Consider the following 26,908-nt stretch of genomic DNA (forward strand, 5'->3'; position numbering starts at 1 on the left):
CTAGTGATATTTTGGGAGAAATGTTATTAATTTCACCTGGTACATAACTAGAAACCACAGGTTCACCAAGCAACATGTACCACAGTGCTACATTTGCTCCTAAACAGCTTATCAGTGCCATTTTTGTCCACAAACAGCTTTTCTGTGCCATATTTGCCCCAAACAGCTTGTCTGTGCCATCTTTTCCCCAACCAGCTTGTCTGTGCCATGTTTGTCCCCAAACAGTTTTCAATGACCTCTAACAGCTTGCATGTGCTACCTTTTTCCCCAACCAGCTGCGACGATTATTTTTATATCCTTGCATTTCACTGAATGAAGGGAATCCTTCAGGAGATCAGTGTTTGCAGCTTGTCTGTGCCATTTTTCCCCCAACCAGCTTGTCAGTGCCCACAAACAGTTTGTCTGTGCCATGTTTGTCCCCAAACAGTTTTCAATGCCCTCTAACAGCTTGCATGTGCCACCTTTTCCCCCAACCAGCTGTGACGATGATTTTTATATCCTTGCATTTCACCGAATGAAGGGAATCCTTCAGGCGATCATTGTTTGCAGACAAAAAAAACATTGGGGCTTTTACTTGATTTTGTGCAATGTAAGTATAACCAGAAGTTTTGTTTTACCTACATATGCATGGATTGCCCCTGCGGTCCAGCCTGCTCCTGAGTTGCTATTTGTACCATTGCTATAAAACATGCAGAAAAGCTTCAGTTGTTTCCAAAATCTTTTAATCAGGCCAACCAGAGGGGACATTGTGTCTCTCCTAGCCTTTCTTTGTTTTACAAGCATTCTTTCCTCCAACCCTCCAACATGACAATGCATAGTACATTCTGGATAGTTGTTGCTAGGGCCAGAGAGACAATCACAGAGAGACAATCACTTCCACCTGCTAAAAACAGAAACATAAGTCCTTATCCCTTAATTGCAACAGTCCTTAAATGTTGTGCTTTGTTATGTGCAGAATAAGAGTGGTTGACTGTACTGTAAAAATGGAAATTCCATTGATATTACCATGTATTTAAAGGTAAATAATACAAAACAATATTTTGTGAGTTGTTTTTTTATATTTGTAGTTATATGTAATATGGATGATTAGATCAATCACTATGCAAACTATTTATACAGGGAAATGTTTATAAAAGCTAGTAAGACACAAGCTTGAATTATCCTTAGCACAGCAGGAGACAGTTGACTCAGTCAGTTCAGTAACAAATGCAAGATGAGACCTGATGGTGCCATGTGGGTTTCTTCTAGAATATTCATAGGCAATCCTATGAAAACGGTAAAAATAAATAAATAATAATAAATAATCCTAAAGTGATGTATAGGGTATATGAAGAAACATGCTTCCTGCTTTGAATACAGATATCAAGTAAAATGGAATATCACCATAACCTAATTTAGCATAACTAAATTACTTGATTAAAACAACCTACATTGTGTGCTTTTTGTTTGTCAATCATTGCAATTGTGATGGAAATTTATTTTTTATATCATGCCCCTGGTATGTATTGTTACATTCAAAATGACTATTGGACATAAGAGTATCTTCTGCTATTTTTTACATCTACAGAGAATGCAAAAAAAAAATTACTATTTTGTTGAACCATTCTGCCACTAAGTTTCAGGCTCTGTTTGGTTTATATGTTCAAGAAAAGTGAATTGATAATTGCAGAGAGCCTACAACATTTTGACATTTTACAGGTACATGTAATTACATTTGCAGATTAAAATAAGAAATGTATTAGAAACACCAAAACAGAAAATACAAAATAGGTAGTTTTTGCTAAAATAATTTAGTTATGCTTAAAGCAATGACGGTTACGGTTTTTCTTTTTAGTTTACAGTTAGAAATTCTGCCTTAATGGAAGTCTTAATTTACCTCCTTGAGTCTCATCCAATCTTACACCAGAGAGCATTACAGTGCTTCTCTATCTGGTAACTGCAATCTAGTAAGTTTTTTCTGTTCCTATCAACATTACTACATATCTCACAAGTGGTTAGAGGAACAGTTCACTGATACTAATCTGTATCACCCATGCTAGTGTGGCTTTGCAAATGTGTGGTTCTCACAGAATCAACTTACCAAGTCCGTAGTTTGGAGTTTCTACTAAGCTGACATACTTCATTTGGTTCCAAAGACTGACGTGATATAGTTTGTGATTCCTGGTATGCTATTTCAGTGAGGCATCTCTCTCTTTCTGGGTAACTTTTAAGGCAGCAGGCCTTTTGCAAACCACTCCCCATTGAGAAACAAATGTGAGACAAGAGAATGTCAGACTGCAAAGGAAAAAATAGAAAAACATGCAATATCATTGAGACTTTTCACATGCTGAGTCTGCAAGCCAAAAAAAAACCATGTCTGCAAGCCAAAAAATCATGTCTGCAATGTTTTATTTATATTATATAATTCAACTGGTCAGAATTGACCACCATGTTCTATCACTCTGCATAGGTGGCAAATGTCTTAATGCAGTCATGAACTGCCCAAACAACAGGACTTTTGCTTTTCTGGCTATCCTGGCCAATATTACAAACTGCCTGTTGTGTCTTCAATTGATATACCTGCCTTGGGGATATATAAGCGAAAAGTCATATTACATCACAAGACATCATGACATGCAGCTCAAATGTAACATTATCTCCATGTTCTGTCCAGATGACACAGTGCACAGAGTTGGGCAGTATGACACTATTGTCTTGAATTCAATTTAAATGTGAATTATGTGCTCCAGCATTAATAGATATTATACATAGGTCAACTGCTGAGTAACTAACGTAGGCCTGAAAGATACCTTAAAGTTTGTATTTACTCACCTGGAGTGAGGCTAAGTAGTTCATGAATTGGACCTATACTGTCACAGAAAATGATTTATGGAATTAGAGTCTGTATTTCCTGGGTAAATATGAGACCTCTCATTTGTCTTATCAAAATGTTTATGGTGTTTGTAATTCATACAAGCTCTATGCTTTGGGTGTATATGAAACATCTTTCCAGCTGTACATTTTCATCAAAGGGGGTAGAACTAAGTTGCTTTAACTTTTTGTAAGATCCTATTGGGCATTTTATTTTGAAGAGATTGTAAACGCGAATGTAGATAAAACAACAAATTCATAATCAGATCAGGATTTTGAGATGGGTGACAAAAGTTTTATTCTGACTAATTGTCCAAGGGGGCAGTAGAAGGTTTACTACTATAGGAGTGTCCTTTTTAGATGCTTTATATGTTTTCAATATGCATTAATCAGACTTAAATGCCATTACCCATGATTTAAAGCAATCTGAAGTCAAAGATCCTGGTTCACAGCACTTAGAAGTAAGTGTCATATAGTTTCTATCAAAGTCCAAGGCTTTTTCTATTGAATCGCTAGGTTTCACCTTTGCATAAAATATCAGTGCTCTTGGAAAAAAAAAAAACCATTAGAAAAGAAAACAATTAGAAATTGTTAGCAGTCTCTTGAAAGGTCAAGTTAGCAGATGGGTTGCTTAGGCCAACTCAACTAAATTGGCTTTAATGCTTATTGAGGTTTTATTTTAGTACTATGCAGGTTTTTCACCTATGACAACCTCATTCACCGTATCCGTTTGTTCCATGTAACAGTTTACTGTTTTGAGGCTTGTGTTGTTTTTTTAGCATTTCATATTTTTTATCGTTTATAATCATAAAAGTACATTTAAAACATGCAAAATACAAACATGAATAAACATAGCATTCGATTTGTAAAGTGTCTACCTTGTTCTTGGTTGTTGGTTTTGACAAATCCAATGCTTCAGTGGAAAACACCTGCTTTTAACTACACCCCATTAATCCCAGATTAGGTAGGCATAGTTCCTTCATAAGAAGAGGACCAGATAGGGAATACTGGCATCTATAGACTTGAGTGTAAATTATGTTTAAAAACATTACAAAAGTTATTATTTTACTTGTTGATAGCAGTAATGTATTTTTTTTACACAGGAACAGGGACACAAGATGTACCTTTGGTTTTAACCACAAACTTTAAGAGAGGATTGTGGTTTAGACAAAGAGGAACAGCAAACAGGTATTTGTACTATGGATGTAAGCTTACTATATTAAGTTTGGCAAAACACATTTTCTAGTATATTGTAAAAATATTGTTACCTGAGTCCTCCTTCCCAATGTTTATTTATAAGACACATGGTGTTGCCCAGTCGTATTTTAGATGTCATGCTTTCAAAGAACTTGCTTTTCTGCAAACAAAGTAAAATCAACACATTCAGTAAAAAGACAGCATTTAAAATGGATGTGTACATTTAAGTAGAAGCCACCCGTATAAATGTATTCAATGCTTGAGTTTGCAGACTGGGTTAAACAAACAAAAATAATGAATACCTTTATTACAAAATGGGATCATTTATATCTTATAGTTCTGAAAATGAAGACCTTGACATGTGTATTAGGAGAAAAATAAAGTTTTATTATACAAACTATATACATTTCCAGGAAATTGCAAGAAGATTACACAGAGTATAAGAATATGACAAAGAGTGATGTGTCTTCATTTTGTGTGCAACCAAAAGAGAACGCTAGAACATAACAATATACGTATTTATAAGGCTAGGCTATGTGATAAATTAAAGCTATTACTATGGTTATTTCAGTGAAAGGTCATGTATAATACTCTGTTAACACAGAGTCGTTTTTGCATGGGAAATTAAAATCAGATTTAGTAGATTAGTTATATTACAGTAAAAAATCATTGAAGAAAAAAAACAGGATTTTTTGTATGCCAATTTGGAAATGTGTAAAGAGTGAGTGTGTTTTAGTGTATGGTGTCAGAGAGTGTATGTGAATGTGTATGTGAGCGTGTGTTACGACTCTCCCTGTTGTCTGGGGAGTATTTAGATCAGCTGTTCTTGACACAGAGACACCTGGGTAGGATCTGCAGTGTTTCAGTTAATGACCCCCTGCATGGAGTCTGTGTATAAATGTGTGCAATGTAAAAAAAAGTCTTGTTTTCAAGATGCCACAAAAGGTACCATCCCATACATACACTTACCTCTTCAGAAAAACACAAATGTATGTCCTCCGAGTGGTCACAGCACTTCATGTAAATAATTAAAAATGAATTAAATATATCAGTTGTCAATGAAGGTGTGAACTTTGTCAATCGTCTTCCGAATCCATGCAGGTAACTATAAAAAAATGTGAAAAATGATTTATTCTGGTGCTGGATGTATGAGTATTACATTTCTCTGACAAATACATTAAAAAGTCAACAGCTTCTGAAGTCAGTACAGGGCATTAACATACATTTTTTATACCAAAAATTAAGTTAGAGCATATATGTGCAAATTATTAACTAATACTGTGTTTTTTTAAAGTGAATCTATTATTTTTCCCAAACTGTTGTACACTAAATAAAACTATGTTCACACATTTTCCCCTGTGTGCGGCTGGTACATTTTCTTTAATTTTCACATCCTTTCATTTAACCATGGTTCCTGGGAAAAGTTTTGACTTTATCCATGGAAAACTATTTACTGTTTTTTTTTTAGCAGAAGTTCAACCTTTCATTGGTAGCTGACTTTATGTGAATTATGCATCGTGGGAATATGCAGTACATAAAAAAAAAACTTTTACTGTATTTGCTCGAATATAAAACAAGGTTTTTTCAGAGCAAATGCTCTGAAAAATACCCCTCGTCTTATATAGAGTTCTGACTATAAGATTCAGATCCCCTGCAGCACTAGCTTGACATGACCTTCCACGCTCCATCATAGAAGCCTCGGCGGAAGTGCTGGGCAGCAGCAGAGGTTGTCTACATGCATCGCGCAGACTTCCATCGGCTGCCTCCACTAGAGTCTGGAGCATGGGGGGCAAGTCTGGGGATGCATTGGTAAGTCTAGGGGGGCAGAGTGTCATATAAGGGGGTATAAGGCATATCTGGGGGGGCAGAGTGACAAGCCTGGGGGCAGATGTGCATAACTGTGGGGCAGGTTGGCAAATAAAAGGAAATAAAAAGAAGAAATGCATTTTTCTCAATCATAGTTTTTATTAAATATTAAAAACTAGTTTACATGTGAATTAGTATATTTACTAGTAGGAGGGGCATACCTAGAGTATTTGCCATCCAGAGCGGTTCCTATATGTAAACCCCCCCCCACAAAAAAATTAATGTTGGCAAGAATATTTATTTCACACATTTGTAAACTGTATGTAAACTGGAAAAAAATAGGAATCTGAAAAAATTAATTATTAACTTATAAATAAATTAAATAAGTTTAAATAATTAACACTTACTGAACTGATATGGTACAGCATAACTCCTATCAGTGTATACTGAGCTAGACATTGATGGAAGTTACGCTGTACCGCCATCACTATACCCTGAGCCAGACATTGTACGCTAAGCCAGACAGTGACATGCTAGGCCTCTGCTCCTAAAACAGCCTGCCTGTGCCACTGCTGCCGCCTGAAAAAGCCTGCCTGTGCCACCACTGCCTCTGAAACAACCTGGGAGAGGGAATATTTAATAGACAATAAAGGACTATAACATTAATATTTTAGAGCTTCTTCATCCAAAGGTGGATTCTGGGTGCATTTTTAAGTCAAGAAGGATCCCCCCCCCCTAAGTGGCAAAATCCAAAAGTCCCTTGAAGTTCTCTTCCTTCTCATTGTAACCTAGTAATAGGATCAAAAGTGGAAAGGCTAGGTAGATGAATTGAACTTGATGGACTTGGGTCTTTTTCAACATAAATTACTATGAGACAGGAAAGAACTTCACAACAAGAAACAGATTAAATAATGCTGACCCTGCCTCAGACTGACATTTCATGGCATCCATGAATGTTTAAATTAAGATTCACCGATACAATTTCTATGGTTGACAAATGAAATCACAAGTTATGATCTATTTATAATAAAAACTGTGAAAGCACCAATAGCATCGTATATTCCCTGCTTAACACTAAAGTGATAATTTCTGTCTAATAATGTATATAATTAAGTCTAATGGACGAAAACCTAAGTTACTTACTCATAAAAATATAAAGATACAGTCATACCTTTCCCATCTGAAATGCGTCTGAAGAAGACGCTTATAGTTGTACAAGCAATTATAAACCAATGACACAAGATAGATTTCTGCAATGTTAGAAAACCTTAATTGTATGCTTTGACCTTTCTATAAATCCATGCTTATCAGTGACCCAGGCAAGGCATTCCTCCTCATAGTTTAAATGATCCCCCATTGATGGTAGCAGAAGTGGTGGATTGTTTTGCAGGTTGTGGAAACATTTTTCTCTTTCAAAATAGTCATTATGGCAACAGAAGGCTGCATGTTTGTTTTTACACTTGGATACTCTGTCCTCGCAAATTCTGTTTTGAAAAATGATATCCTGTAGAAAAATAGAGGGAGGTGTATTATTTGCAAGTATTTTTCAAGTATTTAATCATTTCTACCTTTTTCACACTATTTTGATATTGTTTAAATATTTGTTTTATTTTTATAAAAAAAAATAGAAGGAATTAAAATATATGTTTTTGTGTGAAAGAATAAGTGATGATAGGTGGGGAGATAAGGGCAAAAAAATAGAGAGACGTGTTTTACTATCTAGAGTAGCATTGCCACCTTTGGCACAGAAAACATGGACACTTTCAATTAGCATTATATTACGAAGTCTAAGGGCATTTAGTGACATCATTTTAAACAGTATTGCGCTATTACCATAGTCTGTGAATAAATTTGTTCAATATTACCATTATAAAATATATCACCGTTATTGAAACAAAAAGTCTAGATATTCATTATCTGAAATTCTTAAAATGGTTGACATTTCAATGGAATGAATGGGATGGTTGGATTAAATCATCAAATTTAGTAAAAAGAAATCCCTCACCTACATTTAAAAAACATAGTTTCAAAAATAAATTTAAAATAAGCCCAAATGATAAATCTGCATACAATAAGATGCTGCACAGACTGAGCTGCTTGTATGCTCTGCGCTATCACAGTAATGCAGGTCGAGGGACAAAATTAGCGAATGTGTTGCGGAAATTGACATGGATGGTAACTCTAATCCTAATACATTAGAAAATATCTGAGGATATTATCAATAACAATGTTACATATAAAGCCAGAATCTATGACACTGCCTTTAAGGCAAGTTACCTGTGATTCATTCTGACCTACTGTGAAACTGGAATGAAAGTGGCATTTTAGCGATTAAATATACGGTATATGTTGCACATTATAATTTTTGTTGTTTGAAATTTATTTTCACATTTGATCATTTTTCATCATGATTGGATGCAGAACAATGAAAATATTACCCCACTCCAATTACAAAGTGTGTCTGTCTTTCTAGCAGGTTAATTAGTAGCTACTCAGTGGCATTTGGCAAGTTGTCAATTGGAGAGTAGAGACCCCTGCCCCAGACATTAGTCTGGTAAATGGTTACCTATATGTTGGCCTTATATCTGTATGTAGTAAATTTATTTTAATAGTTCTTGACTGACTTGAAACTTACACTACTGAAGAAGCAGTCTGGGTTCGGATGTGATGAACAGCAGCTGTTAAGGAAGGATGTTAACTGGTTTGCCAGTCTTTTCACATCATCTAATGTGTTGAATATTAATCGTTGACTATAGAAGACAATAGCTCTGGAAATGTAAAACAATCAAATATCACCTGGGTTGTTCTCCACTATCTGTCACTGAGTGATTACCTATTTCCCTAAGATTTTTCTTTTGATTTCTTTTGATTTTTTTTTTTAGTTTGACTTATCACATTGTAACAAGAATAGGTCAGTTAGATATGAATAAAAATTGTAAACTAGTAACTTAGTTTAGAAACATAGACTTCAGTAAAGACTTGTGATTAGCTGGTTTGCCATAAAGAGAAATGTAATAAACCCCATTATAATGCAAAACAATATGTTAAAACATAATCATTGGAAGCATGTAAATGAATGCAATGTAAGTGCATGCATGTAGACTATAAACATCCTGCTCTTTTTATGTTTTTCCCATTTATGTGATATACATAAGTATTGTAATATACTGAATTTTGTTTTTATTCAGACATGTTATTTAGTCTGTTTTGCAAATTGACTTCATTAATCATTCACTGACCTTGTTTAGTGATAATGGTAATCCCATCATACCAGTAAAGAGGATCAGTGAATTAATCCAAACTTTACTAGGTAGCATATATGATTATATCTCCCTTACCATTTTCCATTTCTAATTCCAATGATGGGATGATCTAAACTTTTTAGGTTTTTGATAATATATATCTCTGAAATTGCATTTTTGAACCACTATGCAAGAGCCCTGTACCCTGGCCTGTGTTTCTTGCGACTTGTCCCTTGACCCATTCTGTTATGCCTGAACATGTGCGGAGAGTCTCTTACCTTGAGCTGTCCAACTTTGCATGCCCCTGCTGTACTTTCTTATTGAAACTACTGCACCTCTGAAGTATTGCACCAGCTATAGGTGTTTCTGTTCCACACATCTTAACTCACCTGTAAATGTGTTTTTGCAAGTGCACTCCCTCCTTGTTATTGGACTCTTATCTTATGATGTAAAAATATTTTATCTCTTACCAAGATGTCAAGTAGAAATGTAAATCACTTATACACATTATCATTATTTCTCTCCATATTCTAAATACAAAATGACACATACTTGTATTTAAAAATGATGTCGTTCTTGTAAGATAGTTCACATCCAGTGTTACTTTTTACTTCATCTGTCAATAACAAGAAAATTTCATGTTCTTTCACGATGTTTTGTAATAAATCATTATGCTTGTATACACATTGTATGTATAATCTAAATCTCTTAAAAATAGTTGCTATGGTGAGTGCACAACTTTCCTGTGCAGAAAGTACTCTTCTTATGATCTGAGTATCTACATTTTATACACTGCATTTTACCCTGAACATGTATTATGGGATAAACTAAACCACTCCTGATGCAGGGGTGAGCCTAGGCTAAATCGCACCGGGGTAAAGTATGCCCCTTCATAACTAAAACATATGCACATACTAAAATGCAAACTTGTTGTAACACACACTCATACCATACACTTACGTATACATACACACTCTGGCCAGGCACACACCCTGGCACTCTATCAACATATTCTGTCACACACCCATGCTAACACAATACACTAACACACACATGCAGACACAAAATACTAACACACACATACACACACGCATGCTAACACCATACCCTAACTTACAAACACCCTAACACCATATGCTTTCACACACAGACAAATGCTAACACCAAGCATTAAGACTCACACACATTAAACCATACAGTAACATATGCTCACCCTAACATCATATACTTAAACACATATACATACTCTCTTACATGTGCATACACACACTCACACAAACATACATACACATACACCCTGCTACTCGAACATCATGCACTTGGTAATTAATGCATACATACGGTACATACTCTAATACCATAGACTTGAATATACATATTATAGCCACCCACTTACATTCTAGCCACACACTTACATTCTAACATCATACACTGAAAATACAAATTTGTATTAGTGCATCTAAGTAGAAGAATGCATTTCATAGTTAAACAGTTCTGTGGCTAAAATGGCAGACAAGCTATGTTGTTAAGGATGTGAAATGCACTTGGTAATAAAGAGGTTAAAGTACATGTATAGTTATTAAATGACCAGACTTTCAAATGAATTGATGAAATGTCTACTATATGGTTAACATGCTTCACAATGTAGACAATGTAGCCAAGTTATAATTTGTCTAAGTGAAGCTGCAGATTTAGGTGTGAACGGAAACCTCTACACAGTTAACAGGAACACACTAATTGCATGGAACACGTTGAAGACATTCTTACCATTGCTCCTATGTGTTGTTTGTAATCTTAGGTTGTTGTTAGCCCAAATAGAAATGGCATATAATCTCAAAATAATCCAAAGGGTGAAGAACATATGTCTCATGGTGATGGTAGAAAAGTGGAGCAATAAAATTTGGTGGCACTGTTACTATGTAGATATTGTACTACTATTGTATGTGTACTGCTGTTAATAATTACCGTGGGCTGTAGACAAAAAGCTTGTTAATGATGAAAACTGGCCTCCTGAAACAAGTCTATTTTTTTTCTTTAATAGAATCACATAAACAATTAAGCCTTTAAAGAGATTTCTATGCGTTTACACCAAAATGACTGTTACAAGTATGTTAATACCGGTATATTATCTGTTATGGGCTGTAACAATAATTTCAGTAATGTATTAATTAGTACAAATATAACCATCTTTGCATGTTACATGATTTATTTTCATGGCAAATGAGAAATAGCACTTGGAATATTAAAGGGACAGTCTAATGCCCCATATAGGTCATCCACTAAACTATATATTTTAAAGTACTTTGTAAGTACTTAAAAATGCATGCAAAAAGAAACATAAATAATATATACCGTATTTGCTCGATTATAAGATGACCCTGATTAGAAGACGGCCCCCCAAAATGTGAATATTAATTTAAGAAAAAAAAAAGAAAAAGCCTGCATATAGGAAAAAAAGTTTTACTAGTAAATATTAATTCACATGTAAACTATTTTTTTCATTTTTAATAAAAACTATGATTGAGAAAAATGCATTTTTTGTTTTTATTTCCTTTTGCCAACCTGCCCCCAGTTATGTACATCTGCCCCCAGATATGCCTTATACCCCCTATATGCCACTCTGCCTCCCTGGTTTTAACCTAATAAACTGCTATCTGATCACTGATTAGCGACCCTTTAGGTCACTGATCATTAACTGATCTTACCAATCAACAGCCAGCAACCAAGCCTGACCATCATCCCTATAAATAACACTATAAACTAACTCTAACCTATTCCTTACATCTAATCACAGTTAACACAAACAATCTAACAACAATTTACCTTCTGTAAAAAAAAATGCCTCCAAACCCCAACAAGGGACTCCTGCAAAAATAAAGAAAAAAAGCAAAAAGGACTCCGGCATGCAGTATTCATCCTAAAACATACACAATATGTAAAAAGCTATAGAAAAAATACAAAAAAGCAAAGTTGTGTCTCTTTGAGATTCTCAGGTGATATGTTTTCAGGGAATATATGGTTTGTAGGAGTTTAGGGGTAGCCCCCTCGTAAAAATCATGAGGTATGCATTCCAGGTTCAACTGTAAAAAAAAAGTTGAAATACCTTTGCAATCTAATTATTCAGTATGTATCCTGCCTGTGCATTATCCTGTTTGAGTAAACCAGCCCCTTTGGATTGAAGTCTGTATTCTGCTTGCTTTATACTGTTTGTGCATACCAGTCGTTGTATTTATTTACCAATTTAGCCAGCACATTCCAATGCAGACTTTATTCCTTATATCCAGCCTAGTGTGTGTTTCTCTTGTCTGTGCCTACCTGACAAACGTCATGTATTGTGGGGTAGAAACAGTCTGTTCTCCTTCTTGACTCCCTCGTATGACTCTCGACTTCCTTGTCCAGGTCATACACTCTACCATATACACCAAACCAAACAGATCACATTTTACCACACACACACCACCCCCCTCATCACACATACTGTTCTCAGCACACATATCACACTCTACCATATACATCACTTTCAACCATAAAAATCACATTCCAACACATGAATACAATACCATTAGCAAACCAAATCTACCACATGTAGCTCTTACGTGTCACTCTCTACCACTGCACATAACTACACAACATTTTTAGCCACACAAATCACACTTCACAACATGCACTGTTCTCAGCCACACTGATTGACTTTATTATACACCACTCTCAGTCACACAAACCAGTCTCAGCCACACAAATCAGAATCTAAAATACACACCACTCTCCGCCATGCATGATGCACTTTACCACTCACACCCACACACCATTCCCAGCCACTCAGATCACAATCTACCATATACACCACTCTTAGCCACATAGATTACATGTTACCACACACAACTTTCAGCCACACAAATCACACTTTATCACACACACACTACTCTCATCCAAACAAACCACAGTATACCGCACACCAGAAAAAATACACAACAATCGATTTGTGTCTTTGTTCATAAAACTTGTGTTAAATGACATGGAATAATTATAGTACATTTGCCTCTGGATCCTTGGGGACATTGATTTTATCGAATAATCGATAGTGAAAATTGTTGCCAACAAATTTCATTATCGATTAGTTGAATCGATTTTTATCGATTATAAAATGAGGGTTTTTTCAGAGCAAATGTTCTGAAACATACCCCTCGCTTTATAATCCGGTTCATTCAGTGTGACTCACAGCAGCAGTTACTACTTACAGTCCCTCCCTGCAGTCACTCTGACGATTGGCCCAGCCCCTTTTTCCTCCCAGTCCCTCCCTGCAATCACACTGCCAATTGGCCCCGCCCATTTCTTATAGCGGCCACATGGCTCAGACAACTGTGAGTATAACATTAATATTTGGGCTGCTGAAACTTAGGGGAGGCGGGTGTTAATTTGGGGCAGTAATGGTTAATGGGATGTTTAGGGTTAATGTAGGGGCAGTTATGGTTAATGGGGTGTTGAGGGTTAATTTGGGGGCAGTTATGGTTGATGGGGTGTTGAGGGTTAATTTAGGGGCAGTTATGGTTGATGGGGTGTTGAGGGTTAATTTAGGGGCAGTTTTGGTTAATGGGGTCTTCAGGGTTAATTTAGGGGCAGTTAATGGATGAGAGTGATGAGGATAAGTATGAATTTTATGATAATACTTTTTTTTCAAATTTCGGGCCCAAAATTAAGGTGCGTCTTATACATGGGGAAATACCAAGTATTCCAAGCCTGGTGCTAGTAATCAGCAGTTTCCATACAAAGCACTCTCAAAGGATGGTCAGCACTCCAGGTCTTTAAGTTAACAACTTCTCTTTATTCAAACAAAGTCGACGTTTCAGTCATTGCTGACTTTCATCAGGATCTTAGACAACCTTCACAGATTATACGTGATATTTTTAATAGATGAAAATATTGTCAATCTTTTAGAAGAATTACCGGCAGGCCCGGACTGGGACAAAAAATAGGCCCGGGCAGTTAAGACTGAGCAGCCCGTTTTTATTTATTTATTTATTTTTTGTTAAACCAAATTCTGACAAATTTAATATACCATTTCTTGTTGTCTATTAGTTATATTTCAGCATGCTTTTGTCACTGTAATCAATTAGCATTACATAAATATATAATAAATGAATCATAATGTCATGCAATTTATAAAGTGCTATATCTTTAATGAAAGATTCAAAACAGTAACTAATCTTTGACCATTTAGTTGGTACTTAGAAAAAACTAGAGGCAGTGTGGCACTCCTTCGGCCTTGGCTGGTCAGATCACCCTCACGACAAGTGAGTCTGTCAGTCACAGACTCACAGCACAGCAGGGAAGAAACTCAGACCACCTCAACTCAATTCCGGCGCTCAGCCAATCCTCTAGGCGGAGCAATGTGACTAAAAAAAAGTCATCATACACGAGACCCCTGAAGCCACAATTTAGTGCCACTAATCCTTTTTAATAAGATACGCAGGTTGAAATAGAGTAAATAACACAATACCTTTACTTTTGCTCTCACTGATTTCTGGGCCTAGAATGTTTTGCCCTCTGAAGTGACTACAAATTCAGGAGGGCGTTTTATCTCTGGATAAGTAAAAATTAAATAGTTAAATTTATTCTTCCTACAGAAAGTAAAGGGCCAGAAAACAGATGACTAAATACACACCAGGACAGGCTCTGCCACCCAGACACACACACAAGGACAGACTCTGCCACACCGACACCCAAACACACCAGGACACCCCTAAGGCCGGCCCTGGTGGCCGGCCCGGTCGCAGTTGCTGCGGGCTTTAGGGGAAGGTGCTCCTTTTGCCGGGCGTTAATGCGGCCGTAGAGGCCGCATAGGCCCAGTCAGTCCGGTCCTGACTGGGGCTATTTCAAGGTAGGGGCCTGGAGCTGCAGCCCCTACGTCAATCCGGCCCTGGGCCGCCCGGCCCACCGGGCGAATGTCCGGTGTGCCCGATGGCCAGTCTGGGCCTCATTAACGGTAATTACCACACTCATCATTCCATGTTTAGGGGTTATAAGCTGCACTCATAAAACGTCATAATCATGAACTATACTATATGTCCCAAAAGGGGATAAAATCCTTCTATATTGAAGAAGACAAAATTCACCTCTATTTAAAACAAGAAAAAAACATTATATTTACCACCTATTGTTGCCAGTATACAAATGGTCCCTGTCAGTGGAAAATTAATTGAATTTTTTAAAAAAAATATTTGATTGTCATAAAAATAAGATTAGCCAGGGCACAATGTAAAATACAAAGAATTCTGAAAGTAAAACAAAAATAGGAGAGAGAGAGAGAGAGAGAGAGAGAGAGGAAAGAGAGCCTGACAATGTGTTTTGGCATAAACCATCCTATTGATAAGAATCCACCAATGCAATTCCTAAATTTTACATAGGATAGTTAGGAACTTGATCACGTGATTAACATATTTTTACATGTTTGCTGCCATTATATACCACTAAGGAGCGCTATTGTCTAAGAAATGATTTAACAGCATGATAGGAAATATATTGTATCGATATGTACCAATTAATTGTTTTCTTATTTATTGGACATTAAACCAGTCTAATTGTCTTAACAGAAATCCCCAGTACCTGGTATACTCTACATCATTAAAATTCAAATTACATGGCAGGCAAAAGACAATTATATATTTCATGGACAAGAAACATTAAAGTATATAAAATATATAAAAGAAAAATTAGGCATACAAAAATAAACTAATCTTACTAAAACAAATCTAACATATTTGCTCGATTATAAGAAGAGTTTTTTTTCCAGAGCAAATGCTCTGAAAAATATCCCTCGTCTTATAATCAAATAGAGGTCTGACTATGAGACTAAGATCCAGATCCCCCGCAGTGCTGCAGGGGAACTGTATCCTCCGGTCTTATGGCCCCAATTTAACACCCCTCCCCAAAAGCCGGAAGGAGGTACGGTTAGCAGCAGGGGTTGTCTGCGTCCATCTTGACTTGGAGTCAGAAGCACCGGTAAATTTTTTTTTGGGGGGGGGTGTTAAATGGGGGCATAAGGCATTTCTGTAGGCAGAGTGCTCTATGATATGCCTTTTAACCCCCTTAATGTCACTCTGCCTCCAGAAATGCCTTTTAAACCTCCATATGCCACTCTGCCTCCTGAAATGCCTTATACCTCCGTATATGCCACTCTGCTCCATAATATGCCTTTTAACCCCCTAAATGCCAGAGTGGCACATAGGGGTCAAAAGGCATATCATGGGGGACAGTGGCATATAGAGGGTTAAAAGGCATATCATGAGGCACAGTGGCATATAGGGGGTATAAGGCATTTCTGGGGCAGAGTGGCAAGCCTGGGGGCAGATGTGCATAACTGGGGGGCAGGTTGGAAAATAAAAGGAAATAAAGCAAAAAAAAATTTCTTAATCATAGCTTTTATTAAAAAAAATAGTTTACGCGAATTAACATTTACTAGTAAAACTTTTTTCCTATCGGGTCGTCTTATATTCAGGCTTTTACGGTAATATGAAAAAGCATCATTATAACGTGCTTAAAATATAATACCGATTAAGTTACTAATTAGTTTCATATATTAGCAACTAGTTATTTTGTAGTATTTTCAGCATTTACTGATAAGCAACTCATACCCCCTACTTTTTCTCTTAGCCATAAATCTCTAATTGAGCTATACATTTTAATAGGTACAAACTTGCTTAGACAGCTACTTCATTGTTCTCCGTGTGAGAAAGAGATCATTAAATGATTTAAAGAAAACAAAATGGCTCTGACTCCATTTTGTTTTTGTGTAAGTCTAATATGCTGAGATATTTTTCAGCCACAAATATCTGACAGTAGAGTGTGGTTGGGTGTTTTGTTAGAGTGGTGTGTGTGTGTGGCAAAGTGTGACTGAGAGTGGTGTGAGAGAACATTCTGTGTGATGGAAGTGGTACGTGTGGTAAAATGTGATCTGTTTGGTGTACAGTATATACAGACTTCATCTGTAGTATCTTTTAATTGTGTGTTAGACATTGATGGATTGGGTATTTTGGGTTAGTGTCTATCAAACACAAGACTAATACTTGTTCGCCATATTCATATGCTACATATGTTGACAAGCTAAGTCTCTTACAGATCATGATGTGTATGGGCTCAGGATTATTAGGAGATCCAGTACCTCTGTTCCATGTTATAATGTGTATATTAGACATGTGCATTTTTTAGTTGTTTTGGCCCTTTCGTTTTCGGAAAACAAATTTTGTACCCTGGCGAATCGCTTCGGCCGAAAATCTCAGAACTAAATTAATTGCCCAGTACCCTCATTACTCTCCTACACTCTCACTAACTCGCTCATACTGTCACTCGCATTCTCACACTATCTAAATGTTTCCCTACCTTCTCTGCCGACCACTTCCACTTCTGCTGACCACTTTCGCTTCCACATCTCCTTCTGCATCCTCTTCTTCATCATCTTCTCTCTATTTTCTCTATTCTCATCTCAATTCTATCTTCAATCCTTAATCATCTTTGTGAACCTGGACTGTATACGATTAACCGTTTGGCTGCCCGACACACACATTTTAACCCTGTACACTGACACTCACAGCCTTTTCACACGCCTGTCCATACACACATGTACACACACATATACACCAATCTTACAATTATCTGCCCATACACACATACAGTTGTGCTCAAACGCTTGCATACCCTGGCAGAAATTGTGAAAGGTTGGCATTGATTTTGAAAATATGACTGATCAAGCAAAAAAAACAGTCTTTTACTTAAGGCTAGTGATCATATGAAGCCATTTATTATCACATAGTTTGGCTCCTTTTTAAGTCATAATGATAACAGATATCACCCAAATGGCCCTGATCAAAAATACCCTTGAATGTTTGGCCTTGTTACATATACACAAGGTGACACACACACAGGTTAAAATGGCAATTAGAGGTTAATTTTGCACACTTGTGGCTTTTAAACTTGCAATTAGTGTCTGTGTATAAAAAGTCAAGTTTGTTAGCTCTCACGTGGATGCACTGTGCAGGCTACATACTAAGCCATGAGGAGCAGAAAAGAACCTGCGTAACAAGGTAATGAAACTTTATAAAGATGGAAAAGGATATCCAAAGCCTTGAAAATGCCAGTCAGTACTGTTCAATCACTTATTAAGAAGTGGATACCAGTCAGGTATACGTAGAAAGATTTTAGCCACAACTGCCAGATGAATTGTTCGGAATACAAAGTAAAACCCACAGGTAACCTCAGGAAAAATACAGGCTGCTCTGTAAACAGATGAAACAAAAATTAGCTGCAGAAATAAGCCTTTACTGTGCCACTGCTATAAAAAAAAGCCAGGCGACAATATGCCCAACAACACCTTGACACGCCTCACAACCTCACAGCTTCTCACAGCTAAAATAAATGGTTTGACCCGGAGATTGCCGGGTGAACGCTGCTCTTCCGGGTCGCAGGTGCTGGGTCTTGACACGCCCCGCTTCCCCACCCATTTTTTTCCTTTAAATGGGGGTGTTTCCCGCTGCCATCAGTGGGAGCGCCCCCGACGTCAGCGGGACCGCCCACCGTTGTCAGCGGGACGGCCCACCATCAGCTACACCGCCTTTTGCGTTACATATCTTCTTTTTCTTTATCTATCCCTATCTTATCTCCCTCTCTATCTCATTATCTCATCCTTAGCCCCATTATATCCTCCCTTTGTCATTGTTCTCTCTATTTTCTCTAATTTCTCTTTAGCTGTTTCACTAGCATCTGTCCCCCATTGCTCTCTTAATTTTGGGGCAGTTATATGGAGATCTGTGATCTCTCCACCTAGACCTGCACTCAACACCTGCATTTACCGGGACATGTCCTGGGCACCGAAGTATCGGGACAAGCTTCCAAATCCTAATAAGATCAGGGCAGTTGGGAAGTATGTAATGCCATAATGTTGAATTCTCAATGCATATATAAAATATGACCATGAAATATGTTTGTTTGCGTTAATAAGAAGATAAAACTGAAGAAAACAGTGTAGATTTGTCAAGTCAACAATACCCCCATAATGTTTAATTCTGAATGCATATATAAAATATGAAATAAAGCTTTTTATTTATTAAGAAAAAGAAACTAAGGAAAACATAATATGTCTCTGATATCCTTCATTGCATTGTTTTTAAAATATTATAAATCACAACTAAGATTGCAGACTACACATATAAAGCCTTTGTTTTCTGTTTCATAGCATTTCAGAAAAAGGGAGTGGTGCACTAAAAATCCATAAATTGTAAATAAAATCCCTGGCATAAGCTTAATTGCTTTTGAAGTTGAATATGCTGTTAGTTTACATGCAAAGTTGAGAAGACAAGTAAAGGTTCTAACTTGTTTGCTTACCAGGAACAACAAAACTATTTTGACTTCATCCTATATGAGAAAACATATTATTTTCTGATATGCACTTTGGAAAAGAACAAAGCTGTTCTGAAAGTTGGGAGAATGCTGTTCCATGTGATAACAATCTCAGTCTTCCAAAGTACAGTGCTGCATTGCGACAAAGTTCAAGCATAATATGTCCCTGGTAACAGGGCTGTGTAGATATAAACTATCCAAAGCTGTATAGTTAAATGTCAACTGCGTGGTAAACCTCATTGATACGGGCAGCATTAGCACAAGAAAGAAACTATGTACTATGTTAACTAGAAGCCCTATAGCTGGGTGAACCAGGTAAAAAGCAACAACACAATCATGCAAAAGTTCCCCATCAAAAAAGGTCCTCAACATCTGGCATTCCCCGGCACCACAACCAATGGTAACTAAACTGACCATATCAATTGATCAGGTGAAAGAAACCAAAGCCTCTCTTTGCGAGACTGCCTCCTTGACGAGCTCCTGGACCAAGGCATTTTGGAAATGCCTCAAAATCCTGGATGGAAGGGGAGGAGGAGACCTTCAAACATAGGATAGGCACAGACGTCATGTGTTTGTCAGGTGGGTCCTAACTTTTATTACTTTTATTACTTCTATTATAGTTAATATGTCTATATTTACCATCAATGTATGGAGTGTGAGGGAAAAATATAGGCATGGTATTCTTTCATTTTTGTATGTTAGTCAGCCAATGCCTATATGTTAAAGTTGTGTACTACCGTATTTGCTTGAATATAAGACGAGCTCTGAAAAATACCACATTGTCTTATAATAGGGGTTGTCTTCTAATCAGACCTCAAATGCAGGGGACCTAGATCCTCCTGTCTGGATCCTCCTCTCATGACATGACCTTCCTGTGCTCCATCATTGAAGCCCCAGAAGGCAGCAGTGGAGGTTGTCTGCACGCATCTCGCAGGTGTTCACCCAGCTGCAAGAGAGGAGGATCCCTCGTAGCGCTGCAGGAGACATGTATCCTCCTCTCTGGCAGCCGGAGAATGTCTGCGCGATGTGTGCAGACAATCTCAACTACTGCCTGCACTTCTGCTGGGGCTTCTATGACGGAGCGCCAGCGTGGCATGGCCTTCCAATGCTCAGTCATAGAAGCCCTGGCGAAAGTGCAGGGCAGAAGCGGAGGTTGTCTATACCAGGGAGTCTGAAGCATGGGGTATAAGTCTTATCTGGGGGCAGTGTGGCATATCAGGGAGGCAGAATGCCATATGGGGGGTTAAAAAGCATATCTGGGGGGCAGAGTGGCATAAAGGGGGGGTATAAGGCTTAGCCGAGAGGTAGAGTGGCATACAGGGGGTATAAGGCATATCAGGGAGGCATGTGGCATATAAAGGGATATAAGGCATATCTGGGGGGCAGAGTGGCAAGCCTGGGGGCAGGTGTCCATAACTGTTGGGCGGTCATAGTTTTATAAAATAAAATAAAAAATTACATGTGAATTAATACTTACTAGTAAACCTTTTTTCCTATAGGGTAGTCTAATATTCAGGCTCTTTTTATCTAAATTGATATTCAAATTTTGGATGGGTTGTCTTATAAATATGGTCATCTTATAATCGAGCAAATATGGTATATTTTTTTCTCAGTTAAACCATCATCTTAGCATTGAGAGACCCCAGCATCCATCCTTTTTGTCATTAGGTAGCAACTGTTACTCGGGTAGTGATGTTCTGACCAGGGGCTGTTTCATAATCGATTCTGTATAGGAACTTGGCTGTGGTCAACTTTGAATCATAGGTGTTCATAGGTAGGGACTATGTATACTTCCCTGCAAAGGAAGAGACCCAGAGGACCCAGTTGACAGTCCCAACTTAGTCTAGATGTTAAAGAAGCATACTATATTGTCACCTTAGCAGAAATACCGTATTTGCTCGATTATAAGACAAAGTTTTTTCCAGAGCAAATGCTCTGAAAAATACCCCTCGTCTTATAATCGAGGTCGTCTTCTAATCAGACAAAAAAATGTCTGCTGGGGCCATGCTGCTTACCGGGCTTTGGTCGCGAGCAGTGTCTCTGCTACTCGCAGCAGGAGAAGCTAGCACAGTCCTCACATAACTCTACCTCCCCCCTCCTTCCTCTGGGGGCCAGAGAAGTTGCTCGCACAGCCGGGCCCCTGCAGAAGTCTGCGAGTGGGAAATCTGCAGTTCTGGTAAGGGGGTGGGGGGTTTGAGCAAGTATGTGTGATTAATGGAATGAATGAGTATTTAAATGTTTGTGAATGAGTGTGTGTGTGTGATAGCATGGATGTGTAAGGGGGGTGGTGGTGGTAGCATGGCATAGGGAGCTGTAATCCCACTACTATCATCCCCAGGTTCCAGCATGTACTGGTTGCCTTGGCTTGATAGGAGTGTGATTGCTGTTAGCAGTTTTATATATATATATATATATATATACCTCCAGAAATTCATTTTAACCCCCTATATGCCACTCAGCCCCATGATATGCCTTTTAACCCCCTATATGCCAGAGTGGCATATAGGGGTATAAGGCATATCATGGGGCAGAGGGGCATATAGGGGGTTAAAAGGCATATCATGGGGCACAGTGGCATATAGGAGGGTGTAAGACATTTCTGGAGGCAGAGTGGCATATAGAGGGTTAAAAGGCACATCATGGGGCAGAGTGGCAAATAGGGGGGTATAAGGCATTTCTGGGGGCAGAGTGGCAAGCCTGGGGGCAGATGTGCATAACTGGGGGGGGACAGGTTGGCAAATAAAAGGAAATAAAAAATATATATTTTTCTCAATCATAGCTTTTATTAAATATGAAAATTAGTTTACATGAATTAATATTTACTAGTAAAACTTTTTTCCTATAGGGTAGTCTTATATTCAGGCTTTTTGTTTTTTCCTAAATTAATATTTTGATTTTGGAGGGTCGTCTTATAATCAGGGTCGTCTTATAATCGAGCAAATACGGTAATACCTGGTCGACCTATTAAAGCCGGCATAAGCTGTATAGGAGAGAATTTGCCTAAATTTGTATATTTGTAGATTTAGAAAACATATTATGTGGTGTGCTGGATACATTGATGATCTGGTCTACATTTGGTCTGGACATGAACATCTTCTTTTACAATATGTAGAATACCTTAATGATAATGAATTAAATCTATGCTTTACTCTTAATTTCTCTAAAGAAAGATAGCATATCTGAATTTATGGCTGTCCCACAATAATTATGGAAAGGTTTCTACAGCAGGGTATAGGAAATACTATTCTTTATTATGCTAGTTGTCATGCGTAATATTCCTTTTAAGACTACGGAGGTAAAAAGAGGATGTTCTTAATAAAGCCTATATTAGAGCAAGACATATAGATAGACAAGTTCTATTGACCAACAACTCTAAGAGGCAGAAATCTACATACACGTCTCCAAACACCAAGGCTGACTCTCTTTGTTTTGTCACTGAATACAGTATGGAATTTAATAAGATTAAAAGCATTATTCAAAGTAATTTGGCTATACTAAAAACGCATAAGAAACAAAAAAATATCATGGATAAGGGATGGAAGCCCAGGTCGAGACGGCTTCACGCCCCTATACTATGGCAAATTTTTAGGTCCACATATGGTCACCCTGTTAAATGCCCTAGCTCAGGGGAGTCCAATTTTTTTCTGCAGGAGGCCACTTCATCAGAAATGTATATGTGCGTGGGCCACACTCATTTTTCACTGAGAGAAAAAAAGATGGCCTTTAATAAGAGATGCAGATTGAAATAAAGTAAATGACACAATACTTTTATTTTCCTCTCACTGATTTCTGGGCCTAGAAGGTTTTGTCCTCTATAGCGACTACAAATTCAGACATGAAGTCCAAAGCCTGTTTTTGCCACCATTATTTATCAATGATTTATTATTTTGCCCAAACCTCTACTTTGTCCACGAACTAGAGGTTTTGCTAGTAGTGTAAATGTGCAGCTATCTTTAAGTCTATTTATGAGCAATCTAATGCCTAATTTTGTCACCAATATTTATTAATAATTTACTGTTTTGTGTTAAATATTCCAATTGAAATGATAGAGCTGCTCAGGTTTTCTTCTTCCTGGCTGTCTTACTTTATAGTTGTCTCCCACCTTTTCGATGATCTCATAGGGGCCATGCCAAGTTGCAAGGAACTTGTTCTCCACTGTAGGAACCAGCACTAGTACTTTATCCCCAGGTTGGAATACCCTGATCCTAAAATTACGTTTATAGCTATTTTTCTGTACTTCCTGCATATGTTCTCTTACTACAGGCATGATGGCTGCCATTCGGTCCTGCATCTGTGCTCAATCACACTTCAGTAAGGTGTGGTTTCCTGCTCCAACGTCTCTTTAGCTATGTCTAACAATCCACAAAGATGTCTCCCATATAATAACTCAAAAGGTGAGAAACCAGTGGAGGGTAGGGGAACTTCCCAAATGGAGAACACTAGGTATGGTAACAAAAAGTCCCAATTTTTGCCATCAGTGTCAACCACCTTCCGTAGCATACTTTTTAGTGTTTTATTAAACCGCCCAACTCAACGTCAGTCTGGGGTTGGTATTCTGAGGTCCTAATATGCTTCACTTGAAGGAATTTGCACAACTCTTTCATGACTCCGGACATAAACGTGTGCCTTGAGCCGTTAATATCTCTTTAGGAAAACCCACTCTGCTAAACGTTTACATGAGCTCTTTTGCTATATACTTTATTACGCTGGGCTACTGCTTCCGGGTAACAAGTTGCATAGTCCCCTAGCTGATTTTACCAATGGCCCCACTAAGTCCATAGCAATCCTTTCAAAGGGTATGTCAGTTATAGGTAGAGGTATCAGTGGGCTAACAAAAGCCTTCAAAGGGTCTCTGAGTTGGCATTCGGGACAAAAAGAGTAATAGTTTGTTACTGCAGCAAATACCCCAGGCCAGTAAGTATTCTCTCTCATGTTTTTTTCTACTCCCAGGTGTCTACCCAATATGTGGCTATGTCCAAGACTAAGTACAGTTTTTCGGAAAGCCCTGGGTAACCAATAACGGTTTAGAGGTACCTGCACCCTTTCTACTCCATATATCGGATCATTGATTACTTCAAAGTAGGGGTTGGGTAATCTGTTTTCTGGCTCTATTCCTGACTTGAATATTATTTCTAGCAGCAACTAAAGTAGGAACTTCCCTAAAATTAACCGGACTGACCCCTAATGCTGAGAAATCATCCTTCTTACGTACTGCTGAGGTTACTCCAAGCCTTTCCAGGATTTCATCCTTCAACTTGCGGGAGTCACTAGCTTGTGTTGGCTCTAAGTCATAGTAGGCCTTCCAGGGTTCTCCACTCAGGAACTGTGTCAGTATAGATCCTTCTCTCTCTGTTGTGCGTTCAAAAGCCAGAAGATATGCCTCAATGTCATCTACTGCAGTCATCTTTTTAAGATATTGACTTGCCCGAATCACCTTGGGTCCTTGATAGGAAGAAAGGGCACAATGCCTTCTGGACCATACACATAGAATTTTTTAAAGCTATTTAACAAACTTGTAAACTGCTGGTGAATATCCCTAAACCCAAACAAGGGAGACACACAATTAAAACAATTCTGATAGAGCAATGCACACAGATTACATGCACACTAAAGACATAAATAGACTCTTTGCAGACTACTACACAACATTACATTACATTTATTTATAAAGCGCTGGCAGATTCCGCAGCGCTGTTACAGTCAGTAGAACAATTTCACATACAAAAACACATACAATAATAAACTGGTACAAAAGGAGAAGAGGGCCCTGCTCTTGCGAGCTTACAATGTAGTCGGTGATTGAGGGGGAAGTGAGACAATAGGAGAGGACTGCTTGGATGGGGGTGTGTTGATCTGGTTCTGATGATGCGTTGTAGCTGCCTTCTGCAGTGGTACCTGGTATGTCGTTTCCCTCCCGTTTAACTCCAGTGTAACGCTTAAAAAGCCACTTATGGTGAGGGCACTGGGGCAGAGGCCACAGCAGCTACATTTCCAAGCAAGCTTGTTTCCAAGTGAGGCCTAGGAATTTATAGGGCTGTCTCACAAGTGGTCATATAAGGTAATTGCATACAGGAGGCAGATGTTTCACCAAATTTTTTAACCCTTTGATAGCAGCAGGGTATGAGGGGTTAAAATGAAATATGGGATATTCATACCTGTAAGAGAAGGAGATATGGCAGACATTAGTGATTGCCAGAGTAGTAGTTGGATGAAAGCATGAAGACCAGGGATGGATGTCTGGATAGTCCAGTGTAACTCTTCAATAGCCACTTATGATGAGGCCACTTGTGCAGAGGCCACAGCAGCTACATTTACACAATACTATATTCAGGGAAACAGGATGATAAGGAAAGAAGGTTTGCAAATATCAATATAGTCCCAATAGGTACTGGAAGCAATTAAAACTCTTCAACTCGGGTAAAAACCTGGGTCCAGATGGAATTAGGGCTGCAACAACTAATCGATAAAATCGATAATAATCGATAATGAAATTCGTTGGCAACGAATTTCATTATCGATTAGTTGAATCGATTAATATCGATTATAAAATGAGGTTTTTTTCAGAGCTCTGAAAAATCCCCCTCATTATATAATCCGTTTGTCTGACTCACCGTCTCACAGCAGCAGCTCCTACTTACTCCCCCTCCCTGTAATCACTGTGACAACTGGCCCCGCCCCTTCCTTCTCCAGGCCAGAACCACATGGCTGTGACACTCATCTAACTGTAAGTATATGTGTATATATATATATATATATATATATATATATATATATATAATGTGTATGTATATATATAATGTGTATGTGTGTATATATATATATATTAGGGCTGCAACTAACGATTATTTTAATAATCGATTAGTTGGCCGATATATATATATATATTTGGGCTACTGAAAGTTAGGGGAGGTGGGGGTTAATTTAGGGGCAGTTATGGTTAGTGGGGTGTTTAGGGTTAATTTAGGGGCAGTTATGGTTAATTGGGTGTTTAGGGTTAATTTAGGGGCAGTTATGTTAATAGGGTGTTTAGGGTTAATTTAGGAGCAGCTGTGGTTAATGGGGTGTTTGGGGTTAATTTGAGGCAGTTGTGGTTAATGGTGTGTTTAGGGTTAATTTAGGGGATGCTGTGGTTGATGGGGTCTTTAGGGTTAATTTAGGGGATGCTGTGGTTAAGGGGGTGTTAAGGGTTAATTTAGGGGCAGTTATGGTTAATGGGGAGTTTAGGGTTAATTTAGGGGAATCTAAATCCTGGGGGCAGTGAAGTGACATATCTGGGGGTATAAGGCATATACAGTATATAAGGCATATGTGGGGAGGGCAGTGTGGCATGTCTGGGGAGGACGGAGTGGTGTATCAGGGTGTATAAGGCATATCTGGGGGTAGAGTGGCATATCTGGGGGTAGAGAAGTGGCATGTCTGGGAGG

At 38.1% G+C, this 26,908-nt stretch overlaps 1 protein-coding gene across 1 annotated transcript; it reads right to left on the bottom strand.

The window, feature by feature from the left end:
• Positions 1–1,037: 1,037 nt before the first annotated feature.
• On the bottom strand, positions 1,038–24,888 carry LOC128488503 (afamin-like). The gene is made up of 9 exons (XM_053461680.1): positions 24,693–24,888; positions 9,648–9,711; positions 8,489–8,621; positions 7,140–7,357; positions 5,017–5,152; positions 4,119–4,207; positions 3,260–3,395; positions 2,081–2,274; positions 1,038–1,265 (listed from the first exon to the last, which is right to left on the bottom strand). The coding sequence occupies exons 1-9, from the start codon at positions 24,886–24,888 to the stop codon at positions 1,112–1,114; spliced, it is 1,320 nt and encodes a 439-aa protein (XP_053317655.1). The 3' UTR covers positions 1,038–1,111.
• Between the last annotated feature and the right edge of the window lie 2,020 nt (positions 24,889–26,908).

The sequence above is a fragment of the Spea bombifrons genome, chromosome 1, assembly GCF_027358695.1.
Source record: "Spea bombifrons isolate aSpeBom1 chromosome 1, aSpeBom1.2.pri, whole genome shotgun sequence".
Classification (NCBI taxonomy): Eukaryota; Metazoa; Chordata; class Amphibia; order Anura; family Pelobatidae; genus Spea; species Spea bombifrons.